Here is a 16417-nt window from a genome sequence, read left to right as displayed (position 1 = left end):
GGGCGGGGGGGGGGGGGGGGGCAGCAGCTCAGCCATGCACAGGCAGAGGGCATGGGCTGGACCCGATTCAGCTATGTGAGGACTGGGGAGTACTGCCTGGCTCTGATTTGGCTTTGCAGGGGGGAGGGGCATGGGAATTTGGCAGCAGGGAACAAAGGCAATATTAACGGCCACTGCTCCTCCACCGCCAAATTTCCCAATTCAGGGGGAGCCCTATGAGCCAAGTTCTGTCTCCATGGGCCACATCAGGCCTGCAGGCTGAGCCGTTTTAAGCTAATCAGGTCTGTAAATAAGCTGCTTGAATTGTTGAGCAGCTCCTGTATGCAACCTGGGCAAGAAGCTGCAAAAAGCTGTATAAGACTACTAGACAGGCCCTGATATTAAACTCCAGGCAAATCGCTTTTGAAAATGTGTAGCCTCTACTAAGATTTGTTTCAGTATCATAACCACTTAATTCATCCAGCTGTTGTGTGTCTAGTAAAACCCAGAATGGCATAAGGCATCTAAAATGGCAAAACAGTAAATCCAATACAAACATGTTACTAATGACCGTTTCCCCTTTATGAGAAAAAACACATAAAATACATCTTATCTTCTGCTCTCAGCTCTGTTTAAAACTTTCTTTGCACCAGCAACTGTCTTTGATACCACCATATCATCATTCATATATGGGATTTAAGGCCAGGTACAGACGTTGTACTTTTACCAGTGTAAGGGAACAGAAACTGGTCTATACCTGTAACAGAACAGAAGTTTGGCACACAAAATTGGTTTATACCCATAACTGAAGTCCGGCACACAGATTGGTTTAAAAATGGTGGAACCCAGTCTCTGATTTGCTCCTCCCCACCGCACCAAATGGAAAATGTGTGTTCTGTTTGCTACCAAACTAAACTACGTTGCTTACAGAAAACTATGCAACTCAGATCAATTCCTCCTCAGGCTTTTTGAATGTTTGTACCTACCCTACGAGGCAGTGTTAGGCAAGCAGTTTGGAAAAGGTAAGGGATGGTGAGGGGAGATATACTGCTCCCATGGAAGTAGCTGGGGGCTCTGAGCCTGCAAAGGTCAGAGAAGGCAAACATCTTCACAGGTACTGAGTGGAGGGTGAAAAACAAGCTCATTGTCAGTAGCTACTTATTTCATAAATGTAGACTGTCTTCCTCTATGACTGTGCTTCCTTAAGGCAAGCCCGTAGTAGTGCAGAACATGTACAATAAAATACTAAACTAAAATGTTCAAAAAGTTTCAAATACCCAAATGTCATGAGATCGTTTAAAATATGTTAAACTATAATAATTTGCCTTTTGGTTATGGAGTGTTTAGGGTGCATTCAGATTATAGGAAAGTAAGGCTGGAAGGGACCTCATAAAGTCATGTAGTCGAGCCCCCTGTTCAAGGCAGGATCACCCCTAACTAAACCATCCTAGCTAAGTGTTTGGTTAACCAGCTTTTTTAAATTACCAGGGATGAAGATTCTACAGCCTATGTAGCTTATTCCAATGCTTGACCAATCTCATAGTCAGAAAGTTCTTCCTTGTCTCCAAACTGAATTTCCTCTGCTGCAGTTTGAGGCCATTATTCCTAACCTGTCCTCACAGCCAAAGAGAAAAGTCTATCTCCATCCTCGGATAATAATTCTGTATAATTTTGTTAAACCAGGAAAATATTTATTTTTAAATCGGATAGGCTATTAATTATGAGTATGTCTGAAAATAAAGGGAATTTTAGAGTAGTTTTAACCCATTTCCATTTCTCTCCATCAGATCAGATGCTTTACTTTCAAAAATGGCCAGTCCCATGTTGCTTCGCACAAATTTAAGAATATTGGGATTTATACCAATGTACAGATTACCTCATGGAGGCTTCCATACTGCTGCAAAACAACAGAATACTGACTGATGATGTGGTGACGTTTCTCCTCTTTCCTACCTTCTACATTAGATGCAGGCTGCAGCCAAGGCTAGGGATTATGACTGGGGTGTGCCAGTGGTTCCTTCTAGGACTTAAAACCAGAGGTTCCTGGGTAGAGGGTCTTGCCCCTCTCTGTTCAGGGTCTGACAGCTTGCCAGATTTGGGGTCAAGAAGAATTTTTACCCCATGGTCAGACTGGAATGGAATGTGGAGGTTTCTGCCTTCCTCTGTAGTGGGGAGTGTGGGCCTCTGCTTAAGCTCTCTTGAGTGTATATTAACTAACTTTAACAGAAGCAGGACATTGGCTGCCATGCTCCCCGTTTCATCTGTGGCAGTTAGGGAGTTATGTGTTGTGTTGTGTCAGTACTGGTGGCAATTTTACTAAGAGGTTAGATTATGAACCTGTATAGGGTGGTTTGGATAGGGATGGTCCTGCCTCTGCAGGGGGGTGGACTAGATGACCTATGCAGGTCCCTTCCAGCTCTGCTTCTCTGTGATTCTGTAATTAAACTGAATGACATTAAAAGGAAACCTAAAATTGTGGTTTTCAACCGGGGCAAATGGAGCAGGCTGATCAACTCTCACAATCTTCAGTGAAATTTAGGAATGTATTTCCCTCAAATTCCTTTAAAAAATTACAACTAAATTACTTTTAATATTATTTTTCACATGGAAATATTGATATCATGAATTAAACATGAGATTATCTGTGCAACTGTGGAAAGAACTGGAAAAATGAGAAAGGGCCCCTATGGCAATCTCTGTCAAATTGTAGACCAATAAAGGTAGATTATGGTAAAAAAAATGCATTTACTAGCTACTCAGCTAGTTAAAACTTTGAGTCAGACAGAATCTATGATTATAATTATGATTTGTCAATTAATAAACATCATATAGAGAGTGAATTTTGCCTGCTTAAGTAAGTCTCTTGAAGGCAAACTCTAATACCTGTACAAAGTAGTCATTTAAAACGCAGATGTAAACATTTCATTTTACAGCAGCTGAAAAGAGATTAACAACACTAGAATGAAATATTAAAATTTTTCAAGAATTATGATCTGATTTTTGGCTCAGTAATGGTTCATTGTTAGTTTCCTCTTACTAAAACAGGCAACCAATTACTTGCTAAGGGCAGAAAGGAAAAGAGAAGTCAGAAAGCAGTGGACTGGACAGAAAGGAGCATAACAAATCAAAACACTGAATGGAAGGATGAAGTAAAAGTAGGGGCCTCCTTTTTCAAATCTTGTTTTTGGTATGAACAAAGCTAAATAGATTAAAGTAACCCTTTGTCTTTATTGACATGGTATAAAATGTTGTTTATATATAAAGAAAGAAAAGAATAAAAGGGAAAAACAGTGTTTTCCTGTCACATGACAAACTGGCAAACACCATGTAGTGCAAGCTGAAGAAGAATGGTAAGGAGTCAAAATACATAAAAGGAAGATTTAAATTTTGCCATATTTAAGTCTCTGGTATCGTGCAGGCTTCATGATGCCTGCCATGTAATCTCACATGTCCTTTGAGCATGAAGCCCCCCTGAAATCAAAAGGATGGTTTTCTCATTTTTTCACTGAAAAGGGTAATAGCTGAGATTCTCAAAAAAAAAAATGAGCACGTATGCAACTTTTCTTGAATTATATAACATTCTTGTGCTTCTCAAGTGTAGTAAAACAAAAACCATTAATAAACCAACTAAACATCATCATATAAAAGAGAACACTACTTCAAACAGTTCAATCGGGACAGAATAGTTAACTAGAAGTGGTCAGTTTACAAAATCAACATGGGCTTATATTTTACCGTTTGATTGAGAGGGTGAATTTGAAACCACTTGTACAGCAACAAACACTGTATTCATGATTGGATACAGGAATTTGAAAAGGAGAGTGGGGGAGCAGTGACCAGCCCTGGCAGGATGGCTGCACCCTCTTTCAACCTCCCCACAATAACTGGGTGGGAAGACATTACTGCGAGACCAGAAGCCAGTGACTTTTTGGCTAAGTACAGACAGTCTAAAAGCCCAAAGCAGAATTGTTTCAGTCTCTGCAGGTTAGTCTGAACTTGTGTTGACTGAACCAATAAGCAAGTGAACAGACAGTCACTTTTGATTCTGGAAATGCAGCCACATGCCTGCAGTGGCCCAGGCCAGAAGCTGAGGAACGCTAAAGCACACCTCCCTGCTCAGCTGAAGCAGACAGCTTGGGCCAAGGCTAACCCACCCACTCTGCATGGGAGGGATTGTGCAGGGGAGATGCAAAGCATACTGGGATGCAGGAGGGCTGTGAGTTAACTTGAACCTAGAGAGGATCTCAACCAAGTTTAATAAACTGGTTTAACCTAAATTAGTTTTGTCTAATACTATAACCATCCAGGTTTATCTTAAACTAGTTTTGGCCATTTTGAAAGCAGAACTGAACTTCTGTTGTGTTACAAATTTGAACCGGTTTCCAATCACTTATACCAATTTATGTGTAACTTCTGTCCCTAGCCTTTAGGTCCCCAAAGCAGGAAAAAATCCTGCTTCCCCACTCATACCTGGCATGTCCTCTCCCATTTACTCCCTTCCCCACCTGCCAGTGCCACTGTCCCTGGCTGACCTGGGGGCAGGGGGACCTCCAGAGCAATCCTGCCCTGCTGCAGCTAGGCTGCACAGGGAGACAGGCTCAGCCAGGGGTACCGGCAGCAAGTGGGTTCTCCCTCCTTGAACCTGCTCCCAAGCTGGTGGGGAACACTGGGGTGGGGGGATCAGATAGGGAGAGAGAACTCATCTACACATATAACATAGAATATCTTTGTAGCTGTTTTTTATGGTGCCTTAAAATTGAATGTGTGGCATGCCCCATCTCCATACTGACATATCTGTTGGCATCAGGGTGGGGCCCACCTGGTCCCAGTTGGATACCACAGGCCACTCCCGGTCCCTGTGCCCTATGCCCTTGCACAGCCCAGTGTCTGTAGGCTGGGGCTGCCTAGGGGTCTGCAAGTGCCAGGTGGGGAGAGTGAATTAGCTCCCTCCATTTGGCAGATTTAAAGCTGTGTGCCCAGCAGCCCCATGCAGGACTGTACCTTGTGCAGCTTCAAATTGCCAGTGTATGTGAAACACAGGATCTGGGTGCCATATGTGCTGACAAGTTGAAAGAGCATGATTGGGATCTGATCCTTGATTTCCTCAAACTACACATCCTGCACATGTGGCATGGCAGGCTATGTGATTATTCTGATCTGGGATGAGTTCCCACTGTGTTATTAAATTAACTTGTACTGGGGGCCCAAGACTCACTCTTGTGCAGCAGCCATGTTTTTTTAAAAGAAAAGTACTAGTTCATTTTGTGAAGAGTCTAATGCTGTCAGAGTAGGCACGCATGAGGTGTCTTCTGAAAATGCCTACATCAGACACCTCAGGGGAACCAGACATTTGTTTACCAAGCCCCTGGATCACAATCAGACTTAGATGGGGGAAGAGACGCTTACAAAAGCTTAGCGAGGCAGCTTTGCACTAGGGGCAGCTGTGATGTCTAGGGCAGCACTGGCTGCCACCATGTTAACTGCAGTAGTGGCAGCCTTTGCACCACCCACAAAGGTGGGACTAGGGGCTGCTGCCTTGGTTGTCCCCAGCGTTCCCTCTAAGCTGAGTGGCATGTGCAGTTGTGCAGATGCACCTGGCAGTGTGACATGAGCATGCCTGCGCAGCCGCGCATGCTGCTCAGCTTAGAGGAACCACTGGTTGTCCCCCTCAGTTACACTGCTTCATGGCAAGTTGTTCAGATCAGGACAGTTCTAAGCATGCCACAGAAGCAGAATTCCATGCATTTATGCACTTTTAGATTGAAACAGGAAAAGGTCTATTGAGTTTAGACGCCACTACCCCATCTAAATCGGTTTTGGACTTGGGTGGAATTTAGGTGTTTACGTTCTTTTTTTTTAAATGTATTTACATCCCTTATTTGATTTGACCTACATTAAAAAGAAAGGGTTAAGATAAGTTAAATAGTACAAACTTAACATGTATTTCAGTAAATGCATTTATTTCAGTAAGAAAACAACTAAATTTAAGTAAGCTAGATCTTCCCTGCACTTGGAAATTTACTGAAATAGATTTTTTTCAGAAGAATTATTCATAATAATAAATCCAATGGATTAAGCTAAATTGGAAAAAAAAATCCTTATTCCAAAACAAGTGGCCTCACAGAGGTTTATACTGAAAGTAAAAAACCCCAGCATTCCATTCTAGTTATTTCAGGAAATTTCCAAATACAGAGTAACTCTAAGTGACTGAAGGGAAAACAGCACCAGGCTTTACATGAAATTATGTGCGTTTGTTCAAATAAATAAATAAATAAAAAATACAACATTGTAAAGAACTGCAATACCCATTCAAGTGGTAAATGGAACAAACCTTTCTTCCAGGTTTCAAAGTTTTTTTCCTTGTTTTGAGATTTTCGGTATGAGTGGCATTTTTTGTCAAAGGACCATTTTTAGGAGACTTGCCCTTCATAGGAACTATAGATTGCCCGGTAGGTTTAGCCCGACTTTGTTTTCTGCCCCGCTGAGCTGATGCTGAAGCAGATTTCTGTGGTGACTGCATTGCATGCCGGGTCACTTTGGAAGGGGAAGACTGGGTTTTTGCGCTAGTCTTCGTAGTGGAAACTGAGGAAATACAAAGCAAAGGAGGAGAAAAAACCTGCTCAAAATGAATTTCAGAATTTGAAGACATTTTATATCATTATGCTGGGGTTAATTTGTGCTAGAAAAGCAACTATTTTAACAACTATTTTTTTTTTAAATTGCTGCATATGTATTTATAAAATTACATTTAAAAATATCAAACAGGCATCTAGTGTCACTACTTAATTTATCTAAACCTGAAAGTAACAGAATCTGTTCCATCCAAAATGTATTTAAGAGCAATTATTCTACAAGGAATTATTTTCAGATAAAATTCAAAGACTATTTGAATCCACTCACCCTGCAGATGTTCCTTATAGTTCTCACTATTACTACTAATAAACCTACATTTTCATTATGCTTTCTCATCCAAAAGAATCTCAAAGGGTCTTAGTGTAAGAAATCAATCCACCCATCTCTAAAGGCAGTTGCTGCCAAAGTAATACAATGCAACTATTTAACAGTGTACAATGTTACAAAAGAATTGTGAGCAGAAGATAAAGAAAAACATCCAAGTACAAAGAAGTATTTTTTATAAGCAAAATAAAAAATAACTAGAATTTGTCAAAGATACTAGGATAAAAACCAAAGTCCTTGTGAAAAATGCAAAAAATGCAAAAAGATGACTTATATTAAATGATCATTTCTTCAGCTTTAAAATTCCTTGTAAGAAGGAATTGGCAGCATCATGCTCACCATTTTAATCTTAATCCTGCTTGAAAAAAAAAGAAAAGTAAAGAACAACAGCTATGAAATAGTTTCGCGGTGTGTCCAAATGTCCTTTGCAGGTTCTTTCATCCAAATAAAAATCTTGCCTAACCCTATGTAATTAATCAGGTATGACCATCTCACAGTTTAAAAACAACAAGCTGAAAGCCATATCAAAGTTCTGTTAAGTAAAGGCTTCCAAGTTAGCAATATATTTTCACCCATTTGATTTTTCTCTAAAGCACTAAGGATGAATTTATTATAACAATTTCTTTGGCAACAGACTGACAATAAAGGACAACGTAAGATGACAAATAGATGGGAGTTGTTTTACATAGATAGCATTGATGAGAATGTATATCTTGTTACTCCCCAGCACTACCTGTGGCCAAGTCAAAAAGCAATACCTGGTTCCAAAAAAAAACTGTACCTATTCTTCTTTAGCAAGACGAATGATAGAGAGAGACATAGAAGCCTTTGAGGAAGAGGTAAGCCAGTAGAGGCATTAGTCAACCCTTGTACCACAAGGGGAAAAAAGAAAGTTCCGTTTAAAAAAAAAAATCACCTAAAATTAACAAACAAAATAATTCCCCCCCAATCCCCCCTCCGCAGCCTAACCACTCACATACAAAATGTAAAAGATCTGCTTTGATGGATTCTCTGTCACTGATGGTCTTTAAATCAAGACTGGATGTCTTTCCTAAAAGATATACTTTCCCTCAGTCAGAGGCTTGGAGGTTTCCAGATGCAAGAATCACTATTGCCTGTGCTGTACAGGAGACTGGACCAGATGATCACAATTGTTTTTCCTGGCCTTAAAAAAAAACTACAAATGAAAACGTGAGGGACTTTACATTACGGTTAAGGCGGAATGGACAAACCTATAGTGTCTGATCTGGAACACTACTACAAGCTAAAAGTAGAGGTCAGGGTGAACTTAAAGTATTTTACACTTTCTCCAGTTTAGTGGACAAAGTTGTGATGCTTCTATACTGTAAAAACATGATTCACTTTAAACATAAATAAAACCGGAAGCTACATTAGCACGGACATCTAGACAGGCCATTACTGCCAGGCTGTAAAATATAGTACTTAGTGCTGAGCCATGTGTGTGATATGTACCATAACAACATAGCATTCAGCGTTATAACTAATGCTTTTCCTTCTATCAATTACATCAGTTAACTTTAAAAGAAAAATAATTTAACTGAAAAGCAAAATTAACTGTGAACCCCAAAATTATGTCTAAAATGATAATAAACAAAAGTTCTATAAATACAAGTCTAGAAAACTTCAGGATAATTGAATTATGCATGTTTGCTTTATGCCCCTTATAGATCAAATGTCTTTAAACATTTTTAATGCTAAATATATATTGAATCCATTTGTCTGTCACAAACTGTCTCTACGCATCTAGAAGGAAAAAACTTCTGAATCTGGAAAGTAATCACTTTCCTTTCACTTACGTATTTGAAGATTTATAAGATCTCATGTATAGCATCTTAAATTAAGTTTAAATGAAATGTTAAACCAGTGCAGATAACATCATTCATTATACACTTCTGACTCTTCCAAGTGACAACAGTGAAAGCTGGAGAAGATTATAATATTGCTTTATGTTTATTCCAATATAAAATACAGCTATTTTTATTCATTTATTCTTATCTCACAATTTTGTGTTTAATATATATCAAAGTTGCAAATAAATGTTTGCTATATAAATTTGTTGTGTGCCCATGTATACTGAAAAGAAGCAAACACATTCACATATTTTTTTCCCACTGGAAATGAAATATTAAATAGATGAATAATTTTAAAGTCATGATAAAACAAGTTTTGGTACTAACTAGTTCTAAAGAGCACAGGTACATGTTTCTACACACAGAGCAAATATTTAGTCCTTTGTAGAAAGGATGGGTATCTATAAACAAAGACTAACAATACAAGCAGTACAAACCAGTCCATGATGCACTGTTGAAATACAATATAAAAGCATTTTTATTGTGCTGTCTTCCTACCTTGATATTCCACAGAACCATATATTAGCTGCATTGACCATTAAGGGGGTTTGGCTCCCATTTGTTCATTTTTCTTCTTACTAGGACTGAAACTGATTTTTTGAATAAGCAAGACTACAACAAAGCCCATGCTGCCTATGCAGCAGAACTGAAATAGTAGCAAATGGGGATGGAGCTATTTGCATTTGTTGATTTAAGGCGGGGGGGGGGGGGGGGGGGGGGGGGGGAGGGGTTAGAGGAGAGTGAGAGACTGCAAAAGTAATTCGCATATTGTCTGCAGGCTGTATTGACAGTGATCATCAGTCACCTGCTCATACTTCCTTCACCCCTGCCTTCAGTGGGAGACCAAAGGTTACACTGGGTCACAGAATCTGGAAAGAAATGAAAAGACATGCAAAATCTAGCTGCCAACCCACTGCATCTGTGGACAAAGTTATCCCCACTGGACCACATGTTCCAAAAACTAAGACATTTTAATAGTCTCAAGAGAACTTGTTAAAATATATCAATGAAAAGAAAAGAGAGAAAAAATACCAGGCTCTGCTTGCAATTACTGCAGTATTTAGATAGAATATTTACAACAGAAACAGCACATTTGCTTTTTCAGTATACTGCTTTGCATCACAATGGTCTTCTCATTTGCACAAACAAAATAAAGCATGTGTTTCATTCTGTTCCTCTGGAAAAAAATATCAACCATTCAAGTTCCATGGGTTTGATGCATATAATTTAAGTACATAGCATTCCTTCCGATGTCTCTTAACCTATATAGAAAAGTTATTAAAACTCCTTAGAAAAGATAGTCATGTTGAACTAAAACTACAGATGTGCATTATCAACCTTAATGAAAGCCTATACAATTTTAAATATTAACAAAATATTCAGTTTTTAAAGTTCGCAGAGCTATTTAATTTCACTACTGTTGTATTAAAGGTGACATGTGACAGTTTAAGTTAGAAAAATATGCAAGATCTTCCAGGATATCAGTTATTACTACCGTGAAAATATTTTCAAATGCTCCAAAGTCAAATTACTGCCCTGATAATGCCATCTCTATAACTTTATGATTAACACATGAAGGAGAAAAGATTTAAATGTCCTGTAATACAACTTCTGCAATCGGTACTAAAGTCCTCATTCACAAAAGCAGATTCGTTGAAAATACTCTATATGAATAAGCCAAATTCAGTTTGGCTTACTCAAGCAAACAAAATACCTGAGCTCCTGGGCTAAGTGTGTGCAGGGAACCAGGGGATTTGACCATACGTTATTATACTGGAGATTTTTCTATTAGGCTTCTTCAGAGAGTTGAGTAATTGGTAAACATAAAGCTGCAAAAAACTCATTCAAGATGTGGGAAACCTATTCAGAAGACTAGACATTCTCCTTCAAATATAAAATTTGCCTTAAAAAATTCTCTTTCATTTTATGCTGTTCACCCTGAGTAAAGCAGAATAAGGCATAAAACTGAAGAATTCATAATATGAAGAATGACTTAATCCAGACAGACTTGGAGAAAGATAATGACTGAAAGTTGTTTGAAGCACTGAAATAAAATTACAAGAAAACAGATCCAATGATAGTTCTGTGTGTATGACTCCCTCGCAGTGGCATAATGATGGGTGGGTGAGAACTACAGGGCATGAGTCCTGGATGCTGCCTAAGGTGGGGTGCCAAAATGGAGCTGGAGGGGCTTCTCACCCTCCTGCTGTCTCCTCCTCCCTCCCTCCTTCATCTTCTCTGTAACAGCTCAGCAGTGGGAAGAGCAATGCAGCAGTAGCTGTGGCTTAGGAGTGGGTGCCCAAGTAGGCTTCAGTGAAGAGCATCCTGGGAAATGTAATTCTAAATTCTAAGAAATAGCTTTAGAGTTGTATAAGGTGGACTCTGAAAACGGAGGCATAACTCTGGCTGCATGTGACACTGTAGCAGCAGCAGAGGTTTGCAGTTGCAGAGGGAAACGTCACCTCTTTTTTTTGCCAATGCACACTGGTGATTTTTTGGCTGCTTGACATACATGTCAGTGGCAAAAAAAAAAAAGGAGAGGACATCTCCCCCCACATCTGCAAACCTCAGGCTGCTGTTCCAGCACCAGGCACCTCCTCTACTGCTGAAGCAGGAGCTGAAGCAGCTGCTGTAGGAAAGCGCAGTATGCAGGGGGAGGGAAGATGAGGGACTGCCCAGGAAGCAGCACTTGCCAATTATACATCTGCTCCCTCAGAGTTCTGGGCATGCATTGCAGAGTACTTTCTAAATGAAGTCCAATGCATTAATCTGGGCAGAAGAATAATTCCATTTGAAAGATGTTATATTATTAATATAGTATTAGTATATACTGTTGTTTTTTCTTTTGCATTGCTTATTGTTATTTGTATTCTGACAGCATCTTTCCACCTCAAATTAGGGAACCTAAATTTACCCATGTATTCATGGACAGATCTCTTCTGCATCTATAGAGCTTAACAAACAAAACAGACAAGGCAGAAAGAGTGAGAGAAAGGAAATCTCTCTCTCCTTTACAGATGAGAAAACTAAGGCAAAGAGATTAAGTCCAAGTTCCTAAAAAAAGTCCATGGAAGAGCCTCGTAAGTTCCACTCCAGTACTTTACTTACAACACCAGACTTTCATGAGACAGGTCAAAATTATTGTGATGTTGAGCTAGGAGGAAGAGAAAGTTTTGGAATAAAAAAACAGCTGCCAAGAATCACAGTGTATGAAATTTATTAAAGTAATTTGAAGACACAAGATCAATAAAAAGGACCTTTAATATGCAATAGCTATTTAATATGGTATTTGGAAGCTGTAAGGTTAAAAGGATATACACAAATACACCCAAAAATTCTTAATTCTATTGCTGCTTTAAAACCAAAACTGTACTTAAGAGAATATTATTTGGCAAGGAGAGGGACAGCATGATTTAATTCACTGCCTTCTTTTACTTTCATTATTCTATCAAAGCAGGTTAAAATCTTGAAGGAGACTTTGTCTCCTTTTCTTTCTTTTTCACGAAGGTGAAACCTGGGCCTTATAATAAAATGGAAGAGAACAGCTATTTCATTCAAAACCATCTGGATATTTGGAGGTGAGTGACCTCCCCCTCTTTCCCCAGCCACTCTGCCAGACTGAAAAAATCTGACTCCCCTAATCACAGTTTTGCCTCACACATTAAAACAGAGGAAAATCCAAGAGATGCTCGAAACCACCATCTGTAAAATGGATCTGTAATCCTACTGGCTGCCTGAAAACCAGTAATGATATCCTGCCTAATAATATTCAAAATAAGCAACACCTTCTAAAGAGAAAACCACTCTTAAAAACAAAAAAGCACACCCTGCAGTCCTCATAATCCTAAAAAAAGGCACTCCTTAGTGTAGAAAACTTCCAACTAGAGTTCTATCTCCATGCCTAAGCCAAATGAACAAAATCATAATCAAGCTCCAAGAACAGAACTAGGTAGGCAAAACTCTAAGACACTCCTTTTCAATAAAATATTTCTACTATAACCATATGAAGTACCTAAATATACCATATTTTCTCAAATAGAAGATGACGCTGTTTAGAAGACAACTCCCCAATAATTAGATTCTATATATGGAAAGTTCATAAATCTGTTATAATTTTCCAGGTATAAAATCTAAATATTGGAATTTTGCCTTCTACTGCTACAGCAGGCATAATAAATCTGAAGGGATAAGATAGACCCTTTAATCTTTGCTTTCCCCCAACATTGCTGGGATCCTATGATCCCTGCTGACTTCCTGCCCCTGGGGCAGGGGGCTGGACTTGATGACCTTCCGAGGTCCCTTCCAGCCCTAATGTCTATGAAATATATGAAACATTTTCCCCTGGCAGCTCCTTTCTCCTCTCCTTACAGTTAGACCTTGCTCTCCCTGAGCACATGGAAACAAGGAGCAAATTTGAAAACAATAACTTAGAAATTAAACATGGCTATAGAAATACGCATCTAGTACCCATACTCTTAGTTCATTCAGCATTGATGCATTACCTTTTTTTGAAACTGCTGCACATTTTAGCACAGGTACTCCATAACCACACATCTGCTCAGCACTTTGCCACCTACCTATATATAGTACAAACTACAAACTATGTTTTTCCCTCTAAAATTTTGTGTGTCTGGCCAAATCAGTTCTGAATACTATCAGCTGAGCAGAGCTCAACTGTTCAAGTTTGTGTGCCTGTTCAATTCTGCACCTTGGGAAGAAAAACCCGCAGCATCCTTACAGGCTCGGCAGTGCTATGTTGGCTAGCACTATGGAAGAAAGAGACTTGGGGGTCATCATTGACCACAAGATGAACATGAGCCTGTAGGGCAATGCTGCGGCTAGTAAAGCGACCAAAGCGCTGGCTTGCATCCATAGATGCTTCTCAAGCAAATCCCGGGACGTCATTCTCCCCTTGTACTCTGCCTTGGTGAGGCCGCAGCTGGAGTACTGCGTCCAGTTTTGGGCTCCACAATTCAAAAAGGATGTGGAGAAGCTTGAGAGAGTCCAGAGAAGAGCCACGCGCATGATCAGAGGTCAGGGAAGCAGACCCTACGATGACAGGCTGAGAGCCCTGGGGCTCTTTAGCCTGGAAAAGTGCAGGCTCAGGTGTGATCTGATGGCCACCTATAAGTTTATCAGGGGTGACCACCAGTATCTGGGGGAACGTTTGTTCACCAGAGCGCCCCTAGGGATGACAACTAGGTCGAACGGTCATAAACTACTACAAGACCGTTTCAGGCTGGACATAAGGAAGAATTTCTTTACTGTCCGAGCCCCCAAGGTCTGGAACAGCCTGCCACCGGAGGTGGTTCAAGCGTCTACACTGAACACCTTCAAGAGCAAACGGGATGCTTATCTTGCTGGGATCCCATGACCCCAGCCGACTTCCTGCCCTTTGGGCAGGGGGCTGGACTCGATGATCTTCCGTGGTCCCTTCCAGCCCTAAGGTCTATGAAATCTATGAAATACTGCTGGTAAGTATCCTACCTCCCAGACTCTTCAGCTTGGCGCTTCAGATACTCCTGAATCCATGCCAGGCATCCTACAGGCAAGGCCCAAGACTGGAGGCCTTGGAGTTCAGATGCCCCCCTAGTCTTCCTTGCCCCTAGCCAAAAGACTGAAAGAGCAAGCTAGAAGGAAAGCCCAAGAGCAATTCCCCATCACCATATACTGAGTAGCTGAGATCCTCACATTTGGAGGCATTTGTAGACTCTTGTAAGAGTCATTCTGGAGTGCAAGGTACAGGCCTTCACATTCTAACTACACCAAGTCACTTTCTAGATCAGGGGTGTGCAAAATATAGCCCTCAAGCCAGATCCTGGCCACGGCTGTGCTCCATTTCCCAGCAGCCCTGGCAGCAGTGGCTCCTTCCAGTTGCCACTGCCCAGGAACCCAGGCCTGTCTGCCCCACACCACCAGCTGAAGCAGGACCCACGTAGGCAGGGCATGTGGCTAGGCAGCTGGGATGGGGCTGCAGGCCAGTAAGGAACAGCATCCTGGGATCTTGGGGCAGTGACAGCGCAGGACAGGGGCCAGGGCAGAGCTGGGATCTGCTGCCTGCACGTCCTTGTGACAGGCACAGGTTCCACAGGCAAGGGCATGCAGGAAGTAGATGGTGGCTCTGCCCCAGCCCTGAATCCATGCTGTCACCGCCCCGAATCCATGCTGTCACCGCCCCATGATCCCGGCCACAGACACAGCTCCCCACCTGACCATGTGCCCTGCCCAGGATCACAGGGCCATGACAGCATGGGGCCAGGGCTAGGGCAGAGCCCTGGTTCTGTAGGTAGGGTGTGCGGGCAGGGGATCTGACCCATGGGCCATATTTTGCCCTCCCCTCTTCTGGATCGTTGTATCATACAAACGTATACACGATAATAGCTCAAAGCCAAAAACTTGCGATTTTTTTTTCAAGGAAAATTTTCCATGTTCCAAGCCAAATCAGTCAAATCAACCCTAAATTCATGAGTCATTCAAGAATCATATGTGGCCCTATTACCAGCAAACATTCTCCACTCCCACCCAGGGCTTCAGATGCTTCCTAATCATTTGGCAGGCATCCTACATGCAGGCCCAAGCCCAGAGGCTTGGGGATTGGACGCCCCCGAGTTTCACCTGCCCTCTGCTGTATGGCCTCAGGAGCAAGTTAGGGAGGAGTCTCCCATTTCCATAAAGTGGGCATAAACAGAAGATCTTCCCCCTGGAAATGAAAGTGGGAGGCTAACATTATCTCCACGGGTACTACCCCATGCCAGAAAAGCAGTTATCTCCTGTCCCTGCGAAAACTGTGTTAGTGGTCACGGTATTTTCCCTGCCAGATAAGCTTGTCATTTACCACACAGTTCATTGGGCTCGGCCCCAGCAGAGTCAACAGCCTTTCAAGCCATTGGGATTCCACAACTCAACATTTTTCCATATGTATGGGCACGCCAGATCAGGTTGGCTGATCTCCTCTGGCGGGCTTTAAACTAGGTTTGTTGGGGGAAGGGGAGGACGAGTACGGAGGGAGCCATGGAACACCGAACCAAGAGACACCCACAAGATCATCCCAGGTATATAGCGAAGATCCTATCAGACAGCAGTTTAAGGGGGGACCAGGGACAGCCACCAGGGGAATTAGGTGTATATACACAAATGCCAGAAGCATTGGAAACAAGCAGGAGGATCTAGAGCTCTTGCTAGCAAGCAAGAACTTTGACCTAGTGGGACTAACTGAAACCTGGTTGGACTCTTCTCACGACTGGATGGTGGGAATAGAGGGCTATAGGTTGTATAGGAGAGATAGAGTAGGGAAAAAAGGTGGGGGAGTTGCTCTCTCTGTCAAAGAACAGTACACATGTTCCCTAATCAAATTAGGGTCAGAGGGTGGTCAAGCAGAGACTCTGTAGGTTAGGATCCAAGGGGCTCGGGGTGAAAGGGATCTGGTGGTGGAGGTTGTCAAAACCCAAACTTGTGATTTTCTTGTTTGTGTGTGCTTCAGCATCGCTAAATTGTGTTCCCACTGAATTGCAGCTCTTGGGCACGGTGGAGCATTCTGTTGCAATTAAGACCCCGCGTGCAGGAGCTTTTCCCGCCAGTTCTGTAGCCTTCTTTGCATCGTGCATTTCTTT

General features: G+C 41.5%; 1 protein-coding gene across 9 annotated transcripts in view; it reads right to left on the bottom strand.

The window, feature by feature from the left end:
- SCML2 (Scm polycomb group protein like 2) overlaps nt 1–16417 on the bottom strand; it is a 109564-nt gene that overhangs the window by 22414 nt on the left and 70733 nt on the right. For all 9 annotated transcript variants that reach the window (XM_025201110.1, XM_014518796.2, XM_025201109.1 and 6 more), the window contains one exon: nt 6311–6561. In XM_025201110.1, the coding sequence (XP_025056895.1) occupies nt 6311–6561 (251 nt within the window). The remainder of the gene's footprint in view (nt 1–6310; nt 6562–16417) is intronic.

This window comes from Alligator sinensis, unplaced genomic scaffold, assembly GCF_000455745.1.
Source record: "Alligator sinensis unplaced genomic scaffold, ASM45574v1 scaffold583_1, whole genome shotgun sequence".
Taxonomy (NCBI): Eukaryota; Metazoa; Chordata; order Crocodylia; family Alligatoridae; genus Alligator; species Alligator sinensis.
The sequence above is the reverse complement of the archived record's forward strand: the minus strand, read 5'-3'. Positions and strand labels throughout refer to the sequence as shown.